Source organism: Triturus cristatus, chromosome 4_2 (genome assembly GCF_964204655.1).
Source record: "Triturus cristatus chromosome 4_2, aTriCri1.1, whole genome shotgun sequence".
NCBI lineage: Eukaryota > Metazoa > Chordata > Amphibia > Caudata > Salamandridae > Triturus > Triturus cristatus.
Window position 1 is genome coordinate 272,264,544 of NC_140586.1, and position 21,624 is coordinate 272,286,167.

General features: G+C 40.3%; 1 protein-coding gene across 1 annotated transcript in view; it reads left to right on the plus strand.

Moving 5' to 3' along the window:
* The window catches only part of SLC44A3 (solute carrier family 44 member 3), a 459,235-nt gene that overhangs the window by 303,205 nt on the left and 134,406 nt on the right, over nt 1-21,624 (plus strand). The window contains exon 8 of the mRNA XM_085601492.1: nt 13,647-13,771. Within this exon, the coding sequence (XP_085457618.1) occupies nt 13,647-13,771 (125 nt within the window). The remainder of the gene's footprint in view (nt 1-13,646; nt 13,772-21,624) is intronic.

A 21,624-nucleotide genomic window follows, 5' to 3' on the forward strand; every position in this document is an offset into this window, starting at 1 on the left:
TCTACCAGCCTGCTCGTAAACTGAGATCATTGGGCAGTGCTAGATTGATTGTGCCCAGGGTGCGGAAGGCGCGGGCTGGCGGGAGATCCTTTGGTTTCCTGGCAGCCAAGGCATGGAATGAGCTCCCTGTGGATCTGAGGACATCTGAGTCGGAGTCTCTATTCCGCAAGAAACTGAAAACCTGGCTCTTCCGTTACCCCCCGGGAGGGCTAAAGTAGTAGGGTGCCATCTCTGTGTGGATGTCCGCGCTGGATGGTGGTTAGCTTGGGAGGGTCGCTGGGGTCAATCTATGTCTTAGCACGGGGACACTCCGGTCGGAGTAACCATAGCGCTTTATAAGCTTCCTAATAATAATGTTCTTCAACTGCAAATGCTTTTTCCCCCCTTATGGAATAAAATACAAGACCTCATTCACAGGGTTTTAAAAGTCCATCTTACCATTGACTTCTCAATTGCCCTACAGGGCATCTTGCAGTGCCTCATTAACCTTGAACTTACGTAGACACCCAGGTCCATAGCTGTGTGTTGTAGAATTGTGCCATCACAGTCTGCATGATATGTTAACGAAGAGAAGGTTTCTGTGATGTTCTTTCAGCGTCATGCTGGGTTGCGTGAACAGATCGGCAGTCTGAGATCCTTGAGGTGACCATGTGAGACACATTCAGCAGTCTCCAATAACTGAATATGTGAAAGACTTCTTAAGGAAAAGCGCTGTCATTCAGTACGAGGCAAAAGTTAGGAAGATGTGCTAGCAGCCGCGGCCTGTGCAGGTAAGAGCGGTGGGGCTGTGTGGGGAGCTATTTCGACAGAAGACAATGAGGGAAAATTAATTATTTTTTAAATTATCCCTCGTGGTCGTCTGTCGAACCCCCCATCCCGGTCCCACCACTCTAACAAGCTCGGGCCGCGGCTGTGTACTAGGAGATCGTCATTCACTACATAGGAGGGACTCACTCCGTCATCTGAACAAATTTCATCAAAAAAGACTGAGTGACCGGACCCTGACAAGACATGTCAGTAAATGTGTGATAGACAAATGACAGCAAGGGCATAATGAGTCACATCCAAATGTATATTACACAGTGGGGTTGCCACTGTTTAGTTGTATTTAGGTCAGACTTTCCATTGGAAGAGCGTTTTTTGTTTTTGAAAATAACTTTGGCGCCATTTGGCAGATCTTCACAAAACTTTCCCAAAACAGTTTATCCACTTCCGCTTCTTTCTGGAAGGTTTTGAGGTGATTCAGCAAGCGGGGGCCAAGAAAAACATAGGTTCTCAAAATGCCTTTTCCCCATGCATTTTCCAAAGGGAAAATTAGACAATGATGCAGCCAAAACGACTGAACAGAATTGCACCAAATTTGACTGAAAGCTAGATCTTTTATCTAGAATGTGTCCTTTTTGTGATTTGGTGTAATTCTTTTCAGCTGTTTTAGAGAATTTAAGGTTCAGAATGTATAGATATAATTTGCCACAAGAGTCCTGCAGGACCACATGGGAAAATAAAGTGTTTTGATTGTCTGAAGTTGCAAGAATCCAACAAGACTGAGTGATGTGATTGGCAGCCGCAACATGAAGTAAAATGTTGCGACCGCCATTACAGGACGCAGGGTCTCGGTCCCCATGTCCTGTACCTTGACCCCCTTGCTGTTATTGGAGGGTGGGTAATCCTAGAGAGACTCCCCTAAGGTGGACGATAAAAAATACACAAATAGCGAGTCCCTCAGTATTCTTGGGAGAGCAAAGGTTCGCACAGAGAAGTACTGCGGGACCGAGTTAAAAAAAAAAAAAGACAAAAAACACAAAGGTAGCAAAGCACCTACTACCCGCACTCTATGAAATGTACAGAAGACTTCACAGAGAACCCACTCTTTTCAGATATCCACAACCCAGTAGGTGCTCAAGTTCCTGCTACGCACATCCTTAGTACTGTACCAAGCTGTCTATGCTTAGGCAATCTCTCAGGTGCAATCAATGAGATGCAAGCGGCCAAGCTCCTGTCCCACACAGCCTACGCACTCTACACAAGTCTTCAACAGAGCCCATTCCCTCCGTACACTCATGCTTACTTAGGAAAGACCCTACTATGCATACCCTACACCCTTAATAGAAGATCTCATGGACAGCCCACTCCTTTCAGACATATACGTCCCATTAGGTGCTCATGCTCTTTCTAAGTACACCCTTCACACTGTACCAGGCTATTTGCGGGTAGTCAGTCTCATGGGCACAATCAATGCTAGCGCCATGGCCCTACAACAGACCTCCTATGCCTTGTACAATTCTTCAAGCGCACCCACACCCTCCTGACACCCAGGCCCCCTTAGACTCTACTATGCGCACCCTTCACTCTGCTCCAGGCTGTATGCTGGTGGGCATTCTCTCGGGTGCAATTGATGAGGCGTGAGTGGCCTAGGCCCTACAACACACAGCCTACATCTTCTACAGAAGTCTTCAACAGAGCTCACTCTATTGATACACTCATGCTTCCTTAGTGGTAAAAGTCCATACTGTGCACACCAGACGCCCTGTACAGAAGACCTCATGGACAGTCCATGCCATTTAGACATACATGCCCCATTAGGAGTTCAATCTCCTATTATGTACATCCTTCACCCTGTACCCAGGTGATCTCTCAGGCGCAATTAATGAGATGTGTGTGCACAACACAACACACAGGCTTAGTCTTGTACGGAAGTCTTCAGTTCAAGACCACTCGCTTTAGGCATCCATGCCCCACTAGGTGGTAAAGACCCTACACACTCCCTCATTAAGGTGATAAAGCACCTACGAATCACGTGTTACGCCTTGTACAGAAGACCTCAAAGAGAGCCCACTCCCTTCAGACACCTACGCCCTATTAGGCCCTTGTACAGAAGCGTTCACAGAGAGACGACTTAGGGAAGTTGTGTGAGATGTGAAAACCTCACTATACATTGTCTTGATTGTTTCTCTCATGTCCTTTTGAGGGGGATGTTGAAGAGCAATGCATATATATATATTTTAACTTTATTTGCTCAATTTTGTGTGGATGGGCACATTTAATCTCCTCATATAATCTGTATATATATTATCCATCTATAGATACCAGTGACATAGGCATTATCAACTTTTTGTGTTTTACAGTCACGATGTTCATACGCTTACACAATAAACATGTTCCATAAAGGCGCAGTTTCAACTTTATTCAGGCTCTCTCCAACAACTAGCATCTTCCTCTAACTTTTCGTCCTTTCTACTCACCTTCATATGCATCTCTTCTGCTAGAGACCCCTCTCGCACATCGCTCAACCAGCTTTCCATCGTTGGGGCCCAATTACTCATCCATACTATGGCTACCCTCCGTCGGGCCAACACAATGGTCAGCTGCAGCAATTTATATGCCATTTTTTTCTTTTTGGGTCTTGGAAACTGCCCCAATAGACAATGTAAGGGACAAACTTCAATCCGTATACCAATGCACACACTCTCTCAACTACACGTTTCCAGTACATATACACCTCCGCACATTCCCATGGCAAATGCATGAAACCTGCTCGTACCTCGCTACATCTGGGGTACTCATGGGTGCGACTAGGGTCAATACGATGAAGCCTAGCTGAAGTCATATATACCCGCTGCAAAAATTTTAAGTGTATGAGTTTTAGACGTGCTTTGCAGGATACCGTACATGTTAAGCAGCAGGCCCCCAACCATGTCCTATCCACCATGGGAGCTTGCACATCCTCATCCCAAGCTGCACATGCCTTAAGGGGAAGGGTCGTTGTGTCTGCCCTCATGTCCCTGTAAAGTAACAACACCAAGCTTCGCCCACTCCCACATGTGAGCAATATATGCAGACTGTCAGTTACTACCGGGGCTTGTAGATACGCAGGCCAGGTCGCTTTAAACCGTTCCGTACGGCCTGCATATTGCAGATATTGCCCTTGGCCCAGCCCAAACTCCTCACATGCTTGTTCAAAGGTGACAAAGGTATAATTTATATACAGATCTGCCAGTACCTGGAATCCATATTCTCTCCAGGCCTGATATGACATGTTTTCTACCATTTTTTGTACTAGGGCCAAGATCCAAAGACTCAATTCCCGGTGAAACAGTGCATGTTTAAGCACACGCTCCACGAACGTCTGCCAAATACACACTGTTTGCTTAACAATATATGGCAAGTTCGCGGGGGCTCCCGCACCCTCCAATAAAATTACAGGAAGACTTCCCAGCTGCTCCTGCCCATTGAGCAACCGCTTCTCCAAGTTGTCTCCTTCATCCAGCCACCGAGCTGTATGTTGTAGTTGGGCCGCATAATAGTATAAGTCTAGACAGGGTGCCTCGAGGCCTCCCTTCTCGTAGCACCTTGATAGGGTCTGCAACGCCACCTTACTGTGCTTCCCTGCTCAGTATAGAGAAACCAACAGTGAGTTCAGTTGTCTGAAGACCGTCATGGGTATGCTACACAATGAATTTTGTAGGGCATACAGACATCCAGGCAATACCACCATTTTGGCCACAGCTATCCTCCCCATCAGGGACATTGGAACCTTGTTCCAAAAAGACACAGAACACTTTAGAAATTCTATCACCTTATTCCTATTCAGGTGTAGGAATCGTACGTCCCCGTGTGCCACTTACACGCCCAAATATCTAAAATGATTTGTTTCCCATCTCAACCTGAGACTCGGTAGGTCCTGTGGATTTTTCGCTACAATTCCTGCTGGTGGGAAGGTTAATGATTTATGCCTATTAAGTCATGGCACTGAACAGGTAGCAAACTCATCTAGAAGTTGTAAAAGTGTGGGAACCGCTTTGCGGGGAGATGTAACATAAAACAGTGCATCATACACATAAAGAGATACTAGGTGGGTATCATTCCCTATCCGTCATCCCCATGGTAGAAGATCTCTCCTGACTCTCATCGCCATAGGCTCAATGGCCAGAGCAAATAGCAGTGGTGATAGGGGACATCCTTGACAGGTGCCACGTTCCAGTACCCATTTGGCCGATTTGCTCCTTCACAGCCGTACCGGAACACTCGGCTCCACTTAAAGGATATGCACCCATATACGGAACCGCGGTCCAAACCCCGTCACTCTCAGCAATTTCAGAAGGTAAACCCAATCTACTGTATTGAACGCTTTTTCGAGATCAATGGATATCAAAGCCTTCTCCTCCATAACGTCTTGTGTCTCTTTCATAATATGAACTAAGCGTCGAATGTTCATAGCTGTGCTGCAACCACGTATACACCCACATTGGTCTTCATGGGCAAGTTAGTTCATATTCAGTGCATGTTTTTTAATTTGAAATTGGTCGTAGGGGACTCTAGAGGTACTGTTTAAATACAAAAAACAAATAGGTATTTAAACAAACATACAGATTTCCAAGGAGATCGTTTTACTGATAGATTAGAAATCAGCAGGCTAATCTGCATTGAGCATGAATTTGTTAGTATAGTCATAGACTTAATGGCCTTCACAGAAAGCACGCCAGCATCCATGCTAGCTGTGACTGGGATGCACAGCTTTAGAAATAATTAATTAAAAATGCCAACTCCTATTTCTATTCTTTGGCCTTCTCTTTGTGCTAACGCTGTGCCCATATCCGTCCTAATTACTATATGATGAAAGACTGCAATTTCTGATCCGAGGTCACACACTCTGGAAGTAGGCAGCACAAGACATACCTGGAGAAACTGTTATGGCACAGAGTGACTTTGGAATGGGAAATAGATAAGTGCTTCCTGTCCACGACTGAGCACTGAAGAGACAAGCCAGTGGCAGAAAGTGAAGCACTGCCATTCCTCAAAAGTCGGGGGGTCCAGTGTCAGTCCAGTAGAGCTGAATCCATGTCTAATTTTGAGGATAACCACTGACTATGTGCATCAGCTCCATTTCGATTCAGTGGATCCAAATGTATCCTATGTGGATATTCAGAAACTCTGCAAGAACTTGGCCCTTGTGAAACTATGGTGGATACCCCTACTTTCAAATCCATTGCAAGTATTTTCAGAACCCAATATAGATTGATATTTAGCTTTTTAGATCCTGTCCCTCCCACAGCAACGAGGGTACTATTGAAGGTACTCTCAAAATATAGATTTTAAAACCTCTGATGCAAAAATATAGACTCCAAAATACAAACTATTAGGTTCTCGACCTTGCTTGAATATCTCATTACAGAAACTTCGATCTGCCTTTAATTGAACTATCAGGCAAATGTCTCCAAATTTGCAGTTGGAAAAGTAAATGGATACAATCCTAAAATATTTGTAAAGTGAGTGTGACTGGATTTAGGAATTAGGAACTTAAATGAACGCCGCACATTTTGTAACGACCTATTTATAAATAAGGTCAGTATTTGTTGCAGGCTATATTTTTGTAAAATCTATTTTTATAGTCAATAATTTAACACTGACCGGGTTTGCTTCAATTTGGTGCTCTCTTGTGTCTATTTGTGGTGGTGCCTTAAGGCACCTGCAGACAATGGCCTTAATGTATAATGGTTCTGTATTTGTAACAAACTATGAGGACTAAGTTGAAAACTGAGACACATAAGGTTGTAGAACTAACATAGTAACAATCAGCATGGACAGACAAGCAGTTGCCTATGCTGAAAGATCATATAGGACTTGCTGCCTTTAAACGTAAAACTAGCCAAGACTTCACAGTAAAAAAGTGTGGAATTCTTTCATTGTAGGCTGGAAATTATGCACTACCTTATGCCAGCTGTCCAGGTGGAAGGTTGCTGACCAGCCTAATAATATCCTACAAAGCTGTTAGGACACAGGTCATTGTAACAAAGATAAACTATAATTCTTCTTATCTTATACCTAGATTGTATATGCAACTTGCCTGCCCTATTTCCCAGACCAAACCTATAAACAATGTTAATATTTTGCATTTGTTGCTCCTGTAAAAAAAATATATATATACAAATACATTGTTTTGTACTTGAACGTAGTGTCCAGCGCATGCTAACATTCTTACCCATACTCAAGTATGCTAGAAACCAATTGGCCAATCAAGTACTTACACGGTTTTATCTGATTTGGGCCTACTATCTCTGCTAGCATTTGCACTTCAATTTACCACTTGGATTTTTTAAGTATGATGTAAAGTGTCTATTTTTTGTACTTACACGAAACACATGAAAATAGAGAATAAGCTAAAAAAAAAAAAATTGTGAAAGAACGAGACGTAAAATAATAACCCATAGGCTTTATGAAGCTGTGTAGGACTATTAATCAAGCCACATAATAAAAGAGCACTGTTTTACAACTTTGTTTTTTAAACTGAACTTGTTCCAGAGGCCTGGCCTCCCCCTAGCCTGAACAGTTTTTATGGCCGCGTCAGCAGAGGCGCCATTTTGTTTCTTTTATGTGTGTGAACTCTTAGAGTGATTTGTTACTCCGGAATGTCTTGGTAGTGATTTGTGCCCCTGCACACCACAGAAAGTTCAGACTCCCTTTTCAGGAAACCAACGATGTAAACAGATATTTCATTCCCTATAAAAGAAATGCAAACAGAGATTTTTACAGCAGCGTTTTTCTATCTTTATGACCCCAAGTCTCTAATGGATGTGTGTGAATATTCGATGCCTCTTGATAGCATTGCTTTCTTAGCCAAGGAATGAAGACTGGGAATACATTCTGATACTTAGTAGAATAGTGCTTGTCTCGAATTTGCTGTGATTATGTTATTTCACTGTGTTGAATTGTCGTCTTTTTTTTATCATTACCTACAACTATCTGGAAGTTTCAAGTCTGGAGATCGGCGGGGGTTTCATACGATGAATTCAGTGGCAATTTTGGTGCATTTCTGTCTGTAATTAAGCTGTGTCCATTTAAAATAGTGCGCTCGAAATCGGCTACTAATTCTTTACTTTCTCGGTCATCCTCACCACTGCACCAGACATGGGGTCAGATTTATGAAAATCTATGCGATGCACCCAAAGTGTAACTGCGTGTGATCCAATTATCTGCACTTTGGAAACGTTTTCTTCAGACGTTTCTGGTCCTTTTCACACCTTTTTAAGGAAATACGCTTTTTCTTATGGTAGCACCGAGCTGCTTTTGACATTTTGAACTACGGATGTGCAAACCTCCATTTTAAACAATTTGGATCGCTTAAAAACAAATGTAATATTTAATTTCCTAAATCAGTCATCTTCATGTAGAGGGTGTGCGCAAGGGGCCTTGGTGTGATATTTCATGGGGAAAAAAATTCAGTCGGAAAGCTACTGATATTGGATTTTATGCAATTGTCATGGTGCACGTCACTGCACGTGATGAACAACACCGCACATTTGTGTATATAAATGAACTAATACTGCATCGGTTACCTTTTTAAATGTAATTGGGAAGTGCATTTCAGAACTCCTTGTAGGTCACAGAAACTTCAAAAATACTAACATAAGTCTAATGCAGTCCTTCTTGTCTACCGGTGTTTGTAGATCAGAACAAGTCTTGCATGGTTCCTCAAACTTCACACTCTTTTTATTATTATTATTATTATTATTATTATTATTATTATTAATGAGTTTTATAACGCGCCTGGTTACCCTTGGGCATCCCCGCGCTCATCCAGAAAGAGACGTCATAACATGAGGCACTAGGAGTTAGGCAGGAAACAAGTAAGTTTTTAACAACTTGCGGAAACGCAGGAAACTTGATTCCAAGCGTAAATAAAGTGGAAGGGAGTTCCACAGAGTGGCCACATTGAAGGAGAATCTTCTGCCCCCAGATCTTGCCTTCCTTACTCTCGTGACCTGCAGCAGATGTTGATGGTCCGATCGAAGGGAACGAGAGGCTTTGTAGGGTTGCACCATATCCCATTTTTACGCAGGTCTGTGGCCCAGCATCGTAAGGGAGCTGTACTTTGTTCTTCTCATCCATCATTTGTGATAGGCTGTGCTTGTTGCCCAGCAACATATGCAACTTAGCCATTCTCACTTAAAAAAGACCCAGGCCCTTTCCCCAAATCGTCTTAGTTTCTATTTCAAAGGGCAGAGATTAAAATATTTTTCTTCACTCTGAAAATATTGTCGTGGATCAAACTAAAAATAGAACTCTGAAAAGTGAAAGGCATTACTTTGGAGGGAAAAAAATGCTGGGCGCGCATTGTTTGGTGCTGTGCCGCGTCTGGACAGTGGCCGTCCCTAGAGACGCCTTTTTTCAGCCAAGCCATCCCTTCTGCTTGGCCGCAGTTATTATTATCCGATTGGTGTCACAAACCAGTTGTTCACAATCAGGCATGTATTTTGTCTTCAGAGGTGCAGTAGTTGTCATCGTCATTAGGACTACTAAACCATACCTCACTTCATGTTGTTTTTACTGAAATTAGATTTGTTCCCACGCCATCCCCACAAACCTCCCCCATTCATGTTGAACTGGTTCTCTTTCTAATCCCACTGGAAATCTGCCAGGATGTGGATAATCACATTACTCTGCAAGCACACAGGCCATCTGTGACTTTTGCATCTGCCTGCTACTGCCATTACACTGGTTAGCCGGCGGGGCCTTTGCAGATGTGGATGGGTGGGGGAAGGCTGATGATAAAGACGGTCCTGAATTGTGAAAGCATCTTGACTTGCAGATGTAAGGATGGAGATTGTCCCACAGCTTGGCTGCTGGCACATGATCACCTGTCTGACTGTATTTTATATCAGATCTAAGAGGTGTGAAGGAGATTAGTGTGAGTGGGCGAATACTCAGTCTGGGAACATAACGGCATGTGCTTGAACTGTGGCCATCGCTGTAAGGAAGCTCCTGACACATTTAATTAATTGGAGTGTTAAGGTTTCTTCTGCAACAGTGTGAATTTCTGCTGGTTGCCTGGCTAGGGATGGGTGATTTAGTGGGGGTATGGTGATTGTTTTTGAGAGGTGTAATGGGGGTGGTGAGTGCTGTTAGGATTGTGTGGTTTAGTACCAGAAGTGTGTGAAAAGGTCTTGAATGTGAAAAGCTCTCAGGAGTTGTTTACTGCTTCCATGATGTATTACTCTTTTGTTAAGAATATGGAGTGATTTGTATTTGTCTTCTTATAAAGTGCAGAGGCACCTGTCACAATTACTGCACTTTACAATTTAGCAGCCGAACAGAGCACATACTCTAAACCTGTAATGAAAGAAGATTCGCACTTGAGGAAAGGTGTCGTATAGGTAGTTGAGATGAATGTATGTTTGAGGTGACGGGGAAATGAAGAATAAAGGGAAAATGTTGACTCTGGCTTGTCATCAGCCCGATGCTTGTCTTTTTACTAGGAGGCAGTGTAAGTGATATTGGTTTGATTTTCCAAGGTATTTATGACATAGGTTTTTGTTAGCGACTAGTGTATTTGGGAGGATTTTTTGTTTTGGGGTGTATATTTTCCTTGTAGGGGGAAAGTTTGATTGATTGGGGACGGCGGATCAAAGATTAAGGGTGTTCATTAAGGGGAAGGAGGGCAAAATGCTCCAGAGCAAAGTTTATGAAGATGGCTTATTGTTGAAATAAAAGTGGTAACTTTGTGTTTGTGCCTCGTACAGTTGTGTGGTTTTCTGATTGTGAAAATGATCATGTGATGGTCTGACAAGAGTGAATGATGGACTAACAAAGACCGACTGCCCCTTGCTGAATGGTGGTGATCATCTCACTAGACACACAATTGAAGGACGGAATGCAGAACAAATCAAAACATTCACCCCCAGTCAAGAGATCTGGGTTAAATCCATCATTCTTTTGCTCACCATGCCACCCCAGTTTAGACCTGGCTATATGCAAATCAGCCTTGACCCACCCTGTGCCTCATGGGTACAGTCCAGCCCGAACTGCCAAGCCAGGTCCTCCCTGGACCGGAAACAAGCATCCTAGGACCGGTTCCGGGGTTTCACCCCTCTTCAGCCAGGATAGCTTGATTCCAGTGGCACAGTGAGCCCAGGACTCGCGTCTCAGCATACCTGGCGCCCTTAGGGCGAGAAAGCAAAAGACACACAATTGATGGACGGAATGCAGAACAAATCAAACTGATCCTCTCACTGCCTTTCTTGTGGGATGGGTTTTGACGAAATTAGAATTTCAGGATGTTTTGGTTAAAGGGGTAGGTGTGTCTTCCAGCCAGGAGTTAGCCTCCGATGATTTGGAGGCAGTTTGTGAGTGCATTAGAAGGAAAGAGAAGTCCTCCAGAAAGCTTAATGGGCTGGAAGGGGGTAGTAGATTGTGGATGCTTTGGTTTGGAATTGGATTGCTTTGAGTCAGCATTTTCACTTATTATATTGAATTGAGTTGTTTTGGATATGTCCACTTAAGGGAAGCGCATTTACAAGTAGTCATTCCTACTAATATGTTTGCATTGCTTGCCTTCTATCATTTACCTGTAAAAAGTGAGATACCAACATTCAGTTTCAACTATCAATATTGTTTATTAATACTTAGGGACTGCTTGCCACTTTGGCCATCACTGTCATACCCCTTTCTTGATCTTTTAGATTTCGAACACCAGTTTCGGGGAATATCTAATATTAATATAAACTAGTCCACATTATCAAGAGTAATTTGTGCTTGTTTTGGATGGAAGTGCGTATCTCCAGTATTCTTTACTTTCTGCTTGGCCACATTTTTTTTTTCTGTTGGCTTAGAGAAATGCATTCTGTTTTACGAAGCATCGCACAGCCTACGTCCATAAGAATGTTAGAGTGCGATGTATATTCCATCACCATGGAGACTTGACATAGCTATCTAGTCAGTTGATGATCTACTTGCATCATGTCAGACTGTCTTATCAACTTCGAGTACACCTTAATATCCTACAGAATTTTAACAATGTCATGTCTTCTGAGTTTTAAGTTATGCAAATATTTCTCGCTGTTGTTGGCCATATGGCTCTAATCTTGTTGGGGACACATGCCATGCTTTAATGTAGAAAGGGGGCTAAACCAGTTTCCAGTGTAGCAGTAAGTCTTATAATGGATAATGTAGTAATTCGTACATTCTGCAATTCTGCCTCTATATTCCATCCATTTTTCTCTTGTTTTTATCATTATAATATGGGCTTCTTTTGTTGAATAATAATGCTTCCACGCTGCCTTCTCTTTGGCTTTTCTGCACCATCAGTAGATTGGTCCACTTTATGTACTTTTCAGTGTGATTGTTTATTTATTGTTAATTTATATCTAAGTTTAGATCTGTGTTGGATGATTTGCCTTCTGACCTCTTGGATGGTTTGACAATGTATACTAGATTCCATGGACATTATGCTGTAAATTGCCTTCTTTCTGTTGTAATTCGTGAATTTCTTGTGATTGATATTTTGTCCTTGGCATTTGTATTCTTTCCTCACAAGTATTTGGTTGTAGAACTAACAATTTCTACATCTGTGGACATTCTGAGAGGATGATAAGTTCTATGGAGATAGTATGTCATTAGATTGTTTTTTTTCCTACTGATAAACAGGCCAGCACTAGTTCATATATTTTTGATTCTTTTGATGCAGAGATTGGCATTTGCAGCCCGCACTCTATGATCTCTAGGAATCTATCTTTATTGACAAGGCTTTTCACATTATTTGTTCTTCTTACTAGTCCCCAGTGTGGTTTCTTTTTTTGGTTTCTTTTTTTCAGCAGTTCTTCTTAGTAAACTATCCCTTCTCTAAGTTATTTAAGATCTTAGGATAGAATTTGTCTACATTTTAAGTAAGTTCTTCTGGATTTGTGAAGTACTCATCTTATGAATTGCAGTGTCTTCTCTTAAGAAATAATATGAAAAGAGATTATCCTTCGAATGAAAGTTCTGATAACGTAGCAAGATGTTTTTAGCATTGTTCTCCGGATGTTCTAGTCAATATGCTTCATATGCAATTATGCAACTTGGTGTCGATCTTGATTTCTGACTCAAACATCGTACAAAGTTTGTTTGTTCTTTGATGGTATTCATTACTAATTTAATATCTAGTGACGATTTCAGTCATTGTGCACATTGATTTAGTGCCTTTAACGTTCCAGTTCAAAAACATTGTGTATGTACCTCTTCCAAGTATTAATGTCATGCATTGGTGGAAAATTCACCTTCCTTCAAATTTACACATAAATAATTAAGTTATTTATATTGCTTATGAACAGCCCATGGCTGTGTCTTTTGCCAGAAAATAATAATTATTTCTGAAGTTCTAGACTGACTAGTTCCATTAGAATTTTGCTTGGTACTGTAAAAGGTCTCTCTGTTTTCCAAGAATAGCTCATTGCTTATTTGCATTAAAGGATTCCATTTATAATTTGATCAAAATTTGGTCTATTAAATTGAAAGTGTTGCCCTCTACCATGATGATATGACCTGCAGATTTCAGCAGGCCTTTGATATGGACACAAAGGACTTCTGAATGGAGTCTGTATATTTAGACATAGGAATCGAGATTCGCAAGCGGAAACAGTTAATCATCCTTGTGGCTGGCATATACTTTTCTAATTTTGAAGCACAGTATATAGCACTGGCGTATGTAGGGTTATGCCCTAGTTTTTATTTTTTTATTTTCATGTACTGTTTAATGTAATCTCTGCATGTTGTATGTATGTGAAAGCACATATGCTTATGGCTTTCATGTGTTATTTTAAAAGTAAAGTTATTTTACTGTGACTGTGATCTTTGATAATCTGATGATTAATTTGTATTCTCATTTTTTTCAGTTGTGTCGGGTGTTTTGTGGTGGCTGTATTATGATCATATCAATGATCCATCAATTGAATTGGAAACAGCAAAAGAAAATGCAAAATTCTTACTTGGATTTGCTATTATTGCAACAGTGGTTACGGTATGTGCCTATTTGTTATGTGCTTTCTATGCTCACGTATGAATGACAGACCCTAGAAAATAAAATCAGATTGCTGCGTTAGCGAAAACATGTTTTTATGCTTAATAGCTAAAATTATGATTCAAAGCGAATGACCTTTTTAGCACTATTTTTGTCTCAGACAGTGCAAACATAAAGTCAAATGTGAAGTCTTCTGCCTTCAAATCAGAAAGATTATGGAAGTGTAAAACCAAAGCAGAATGTGGAGCAAACTCTGGTTTTGGTGAGAGCATGTAATGAGTGAGGGGTATATTGAACAGGCTAAATAATAATCTTTCTTTGATAGTTGTGGTCATGAGAGGCTTCTTTGAGAATCATTGTGAAGCAAGTGTCAATTACAATACAAAGAGTACAATGAAGAAGGATCGCAAACCAAACTATTTAAATCAAACTTACAGGTCAAAGTAGAAAATGAAGTAATTGAATGGTCTGACTTTACTTCTTTTTCTCTAAAAAAAAAAAAAAAAGAGAGAAAAAAAACTAGTATTCCATTTTCTCTGGTAAAACATAACGTGACAGTGTTTTTTCTGTTATCTGTTTATTGCTGGGTCAACCATTATTTTTATTTGTCCAACAAGTCTGTGTCGAGTAGAGAGGCCCTTAGTCAAGGATTCTGTACTTTCCGGATTGCTCAATCATGTATGCACAGCTGTCATAAAGCACCAGTTAATTAGCGTGAAACAGGACAAAAAAGACTAAGAGATAGATAGCACTTGTGCAATCGTATTTCTTTCTCAAAAAAGTATACTCCCAGACTAGGATTACCAGATCTCTTCATGTACGCCAAACAGCAGATATTGAATCCAGGATTTTTTCTTTTGATGGCAATTGTGTTAATCCAATTAATTCAATTCGAGTAAGTAAAGACTGAAACTTGCAAAATGTATTGGCTTGTTAGTTGAAAGCCTATTACTGGAAAATTATGTTACGCACACAGCGAGAACTCTGGCAACTGTAATACAGAGTGACAGGCCTGCCTTTTTAGCCGTTGTGATTGTGCGATTTGTATAACAGTGATTTTTAGTCCACACCACTTTCAAGTTGATTGCCTTAATCTATTTGGAAGGGCAGCATGGAAAATAAGTGACGAAAGATGCAATGTATATCTTCATAAGTGATAGACTAATTGAAATTGCATGATCCTATTTTTGTCTGCCTTATAATGCATATAGTTATTTAGAAAAAAATTGGGGAAATTGTTTTACTGCCATTTTTCAAAGACTTCTTGAGTAGAGTAGCCACAAGTAACCATGTGAGACGGTAAGCCTTGTCTCAAACATCACATAATTAATGGAGTATGTCATTGGTGCCAAATGAAATTATATAATCCTATTTTTGACTGCATGTAATGCACTTTGTTATTTAGTTCATTTTTAGGAAAATTGTTTTGATGCCTTTTTTTCAGACTTCTGGAGTAGGGTAAACCCCAATAATCCCATGAGAAGGTAAGGCTTGAACACCACATAATTACTGGAATATTTCATTTTCTGTCGCTTCAGATCCTTTGGATTTGTAGCACATTTTCTTGGAAATTGCGCTATAAATTTCATGATTTTAAACAGTTTTTCGAGAATACTTTGAAGCACCCCCAAGTCTCCTTTTGAAACTATCGAGCACAGTCACACTTTTATATTCAAAGAACATATTAATATCCCTTATCTGTTTTTGGGCTGTGTCTGATGCTAACACCACAGACAGTGGACAGTGCTACTAGTGAAAAATGGCGGCTCAACAGTGGTGATGCCCTCCTAAGGAAAATGTTGTATCTGCCCTCGTCTTTTTCTTTAAAAAAAAAAATACATTGGGAGAGCTAGTGACGCAGCAAAGTGAAGGTGGCCTTTCCCACCAATTCTGCTTCACAGTGGTAGCTGGCTACCCTTGAGCAAGAGCCAACTACTGGCATTTTTTATTGATCCCACCATCTGCTGCTCTCTGTGAAAATCTCCATGGCTGTTGGTTCCTGAATTAGTGAACGTGTTCCCTATGCGAAATGCCAGAAGAGCGGGTACTGTGGCTTCAATAGGCCTTGCCAGGGAAATGTACTTTGGATTTCTAGGAGACATTAGTCGCAAATGAGCGCAGCAGCCTGACCTAGCAATTTGGGCCAAACCTTTGAGGTGAGTTTGGATTGATGTTCATCTATGTGTCCCATTCAAGTAATGGAACAAGTAAGCTAAAAATATGAATGCAGCCCGGGGCATGACCAGTGATTTAGAATAGATGGTTCATGAACTTCTATCACATTCTTTGTTTTAATGCCACTTTTTACCCCCAAACTTTAGCTTTCCTTTCATTGTGGAAACCTTAAAGTGCTTTATTTCAGGACATTTCACTGCAAGTCTGGGTCTTCCAAGTGTGCCCTAGACTTAGCTTGAGGATTGTGCATCAGGCTGCACTTAAGCTTCCTTTAGTCTGTTACTCTTATCCGCCTGGTGATGTGCCCAACAGCGGTGACATATGGTTACATATTAAGTCCAGGCTAAATGCGAAGGGGAAGAGAGAATTATCGGTCCAGCACACTTCCTCTCTTATAAAGTAATCTCAACTTTGTAATCACTCCATTGTCATGCTCGTTCATCTGTTAATTTAGGTTGTTTGCGCTATTCTCAAAAGACATGTACATACAAGAACATGCAACATGGAAAACTGTGCCAATTTAGACTATATATACATACACACTACTTACTGGAGGTAATAGGAGGGGTTCCTGTTGCCTCCAGTAAGTCCCACACAGGGGGATTGCTAGGAGGTCTTTGGAGGCCATGCCCTCTTTCTCCATCACTATGCAAACGCAACTACTTCTTAACAAAATAAAGGTTACAGGGACATTCTAGTTAGGAAATAGAATTTAGAAAGCCTTAGAAATTCACTGAAAAAAACAAAGGTTACAGGAACATTATAGCTAGCCTTACATTTTACTCGCACAAACCAGTGAAATTCAGCAGTTCTAGTTACCAGAGCAAACTATAACTTATGCCCCTGCAATGCACTAGATATGACCTCACAGATTACATCACTCATGACATGGTCAGTGACATCACTAATGACATCTCAAATGACATCACTAATGACATCACTGATGTCAGAATCTACAGATCTACTCACACATCAACTACTACACCATAGAGCATCTTATTCACCCACTCCCATTGTCCTACTACCAATAAAATACCCATTCACAGATGCATACTATCACTCATACACGTACTCAGTCACCCATTCAGCCATTCACACATCAACTCAACCACACATCCACTAAAGCAACCATTTAGTCACATATACATCTACTTATCCACATACTGACTAATCAATACACATACATCCAGTAATAGAAGCATACTGACACTTACACACCCACTCACTCATCCATACAGGCACTCAGATACTGAATCAGTCACCCGTGCAGCTACTCACATACCTATTCACTTTCCCACATACTCACTCACACAACTACTCACTTACTCATACAGTTTCTCACACACTTACTCATACATATAGTAACACATGCACTCACTCACATTTACAGTTACTGACACAAACACATACTCTCCAGTACAAATCCTTTCTTACACTCACTCACCTATACCATCACTCGCACACCCATTCACTCACCCCTACAACAACTCACACACCCACTTACATTTGTACACTTATACAGCCAGTCGTAAATCTCTCACCCTCCCATAAATACACTTGTATACCTTCTCAGTGACCCATTCAGTGACTCATGTAACCTCTCATTCAACATTTACAGACACTTACACTCCCACACACTAACCCATACAATTACTAATTCACCCTCTTGTTCAACAATACAGTCACTTACACACCCACACACTCATACTGATACTCACACAGCCACTGACATACTAATACACCCACTAACACAACCTCTCACTCATCCACACTGAAACTCACTCACACACACTCCCTTGTGTTTCTCTCACATACCCACTCACTCTTCTACTCACCACTTATACACACACACCCATACATGTATGCCCACAGCCACTTACCTTCGTATATATGTGAGACTGTGAGTTACTTTTAAAAAGCACTCGCAGACACTGGATGAAATCATACTCACCCACACAGCAATTCACACACCCACTTATACAATGATACTACTACTCACACCGATACATACAAGGACACATACAGTCACACTACCATTCACATCATATATGTTAAAGGTAGTATCACTTAGTACAACTGCATCTAGTATTTAATTTTAATCTTTGTTATACATTAGTAAAATTTTAGCAGCCATAACGCTTAAAAAAATACACTCACTTGGTGATGTCATGGGTGATGTCATTTGAGATGTCATCAGTGATGTCATTTGAGATGTCATGAGTGATGTCATTTCACTGGCTTTGTCCGAGTAAAATGTAAGCCTAACTATAACATCCCTGTCACCTTTGTTTTGTTTCAGTGAATATATATATTCATCAATGTGGATGATGTCATCAGTGATGTCATTCAAGATGTTATCAGGGATGTCATTGACTTATGTCATGAGTGATGTAATATGTGAGGTTATAAGGAGTGCATTGCGGGGGCCGAAGATATAGTTAGCTCAGATAACTATAACTGCTGAATTTTCTGTGGTATGGTGCCTGAGAAATCTGAGTCCAACTATAACAACCCTGTAAACTTTGGTTCTTTCAGTGAATTTCTAAGTTTAAAAAGAAATCTAGTTCCCAACTATAATGTCCCTGTAACCTTTCGTTTTTTTAGTGAATATATATATTCATTCATGACATCTCAAATGACATCACATGTATATATATATATATATATATATATATATATATATATATATATATATATATATATATATATATATATATATATATATATATATATCCACAATTCTTCAAGCTTATAAAGAACGCCAGGACACTTTGGAAATGCAGTGAATGATACCGACTGCACCAGCAACGCGTTTCAGCTTTCGCCTTGCTCACGCTGTGGCTAACGCAGAGACAGCATCTATTTTATTAAGTGTAATAAACAATGAAAAAGGACAAAAAGTTTAAAACTCATGTCTTTACAGTTCAGTGGTGGCCATCTTAGAACAGTAAAATTTCAATAGAAATGTATCTAATCATGGCAGTGATTATTCTTCATATTAAAGAGAACAGAAGCAGATTAAGCCCAAGTGGGCCAAAAATATGAACAACAAAATAACGCTGTCATCATCATGAAACTAATTAGATTGTGACAAAAAATATATATATATATATTTTTCCAAATGAAATATCACCATGTAGGTCCTCATTGTGTATACAATAGAATACATGATATATTGTATGTTGATTGGAATTGCGCCCAAGTGGGCAAAAATTATACTCAACAACCTAATTAGAACGTTGTGTTCCCTTGTACTTGCTTCAACATGATTAGCCTGATCTGAAATACCCCATCTGAAAGATGTACAAAAAAGGGAAAAATATTATGTAAAAACATTACTTGAAAGATTGTGTTAAAATTAGAAACATACAGCTTTTGTCAAGATTCTGTGGGCCAAATCATACTATATACATCACCATAAAGTTAATTACAGAAAATGAACCTGGAGGTCAAAAAGGATTTTAAAATTCATACAAATTTAATATGTTACTGCCGTAAATGTACCACTAATTCCTCACTGGAATTCAAGCCCACCGGGGACATAGTCTCCAAATCAATGATGTATCTTGATTCCAATTGGCGTAATGTTAGCTGTCTGTTGCCTCCCCTTACACCAATTGGAACTTCGTCAATGACCACCATTTTCAATAGTTCCTACTTTTGAGAATGATATTCAAAGAAGTGTCTAGCCACTGGATACTGTCTATTGTGGTGTCTGATAGCTCTAACATGTTCTAACACTCTTTTCTTGGCACAGTGGATAGTGCTCCCAATATAGATCTTATTGCAGGGACACATAAGTGCATAGATACAATATGCGGTGTTGCAACTCAGAGCTTTTTTGATTTTAAATTCTCTGCCACTGTTGGTAAGGGTAAGTGTCTTACAATCTGAACTGTTTTTACATGCTTTGCACTTTCTACAACACCAAAAGCCAGGACAGTTAGTTCCCAGTTTTACATCCTTGCTGGTAACATAATTGGAACATATCTCATCCCTGAGTGACTTACTTCTTTGAAATGTGATTTGGGGACAACTGTTAAGGTGTTTCTGAAGATTGGTGTCCGTTAATAAAACATGCCAGTTCTTATTTAGTATTCGACGAATACACTGGGCTTGACCTGAATAGGTAGTGATGAATCTGATGGTTTCAGTGGCTGATTCAGATTTGTTAGTATGCAAAAGCTCAGTCCGTGTAACCAACTCTACTCGTTTACAAGCCTCAGAGATAGTTTTTATACTGTAGCCTCTCTCTTTGAATCGGCCAATCATGGCATCCTTTTCTCTATCATACAAGCTAAGAGAGCTACAATTGCGTTTTGCCCGTAATAATTCACCGTATGGAATACTATATATTAGCTTCCGTGGGTGGGCACTTGTAGCGTTAAGAATGCTGTTACCTGTTGTGGTTTTACGGAAAAGTTTGGTTTCAATGGAATTGTTAACAATCTCAACTTTTACATCCAAAAATTCAATCTCTCTAGTATTTATGTTTTCTGTTAAGGCAATGTTGAACTCATTATCATTTAGTTTGCAAATGAATTCTTTAGCTGACTCAATATCACCCTTCCATATGATGAAAATATCATCGATGAATCTCAGCCACAGGGCACAGCATTCAAAATTGGGGATCGTTGACACAACCTGCTCCTCCCACCAGCCCATTACCAAATTGGCATAACTGGGGGCGAAGCAGGTTCCCATGGTTGTGCCCTGGGCCTGACGGTAAATCACATCATCAAACATAAAAAAGTTGTTTGTTAAACAAAACTTGATCATGTCTAGAATCATTTCTGAATGAGACCATAGGGAGATTGAGCGGGTCTTCAGATAGTGCCTGATAGCTTGCAGACCAAAATCATGGTTGATACACGTGTATAGATTACATACATCTAGGGTTATCAAAATGAAATCAGGTTCCCAGTGAATGCCATCTATAATAGTCAAAAAGTGTGTAGTATCCCTAAGATAGGCTGGTAGACTTACCACAAATGGTCTTAAATAGTGGTCGATAAAACGAGAAGTGTTTTCTAGTAGAGAGCCAATTGAGGAGACAATAGGTCTGCCTGGGGGATTCTCAGGATCCTTATGCAGTTTTGGCAATAAATACAGTATAGGGATACGGGGAAATTGGCATTTTAAAAAGTTATACTCTTCCCATTCCAATAAACCGCGTTCCCTCCAATCTACAAGCAAATTTCCATACTCCCAATTAGATTTGGATATTGCCTTTTTGTCTGAAACATTGTAGCAGATCGTATTAGTTAACTGTCTGTATCCTTCTTGTAAGTATGCACATTTGTCTAATACGACAACATTACCTCCTTTATCGGACTGTCGTATAGTTATAGTCCTATCTCGTTTCAAATCTTCTAATGCCTTGATTTGTTGTTCACTCAAATTCTTTTGAAAGTGGGGGATTTTATTATATCTTATTCTCTTTAAATCAGCTAACACCCCTCTCTCAAAGACATCAATCGCATCACATTCAATTTGAGGTAAGAAAACTGACTTAGGTTTGAAACCACTTCCTGGGTTGTCATTTATGTCAATTTCCAACTCTCGTGCAATTTCGGATAAGTCAACATGCAAATTTTGTTCCTGTTGTGAAGTTAAAATATTTAACAATTCAACATCAGCTACATTTAGATTACTGAGACCATCCCTGTCAGTGTCTG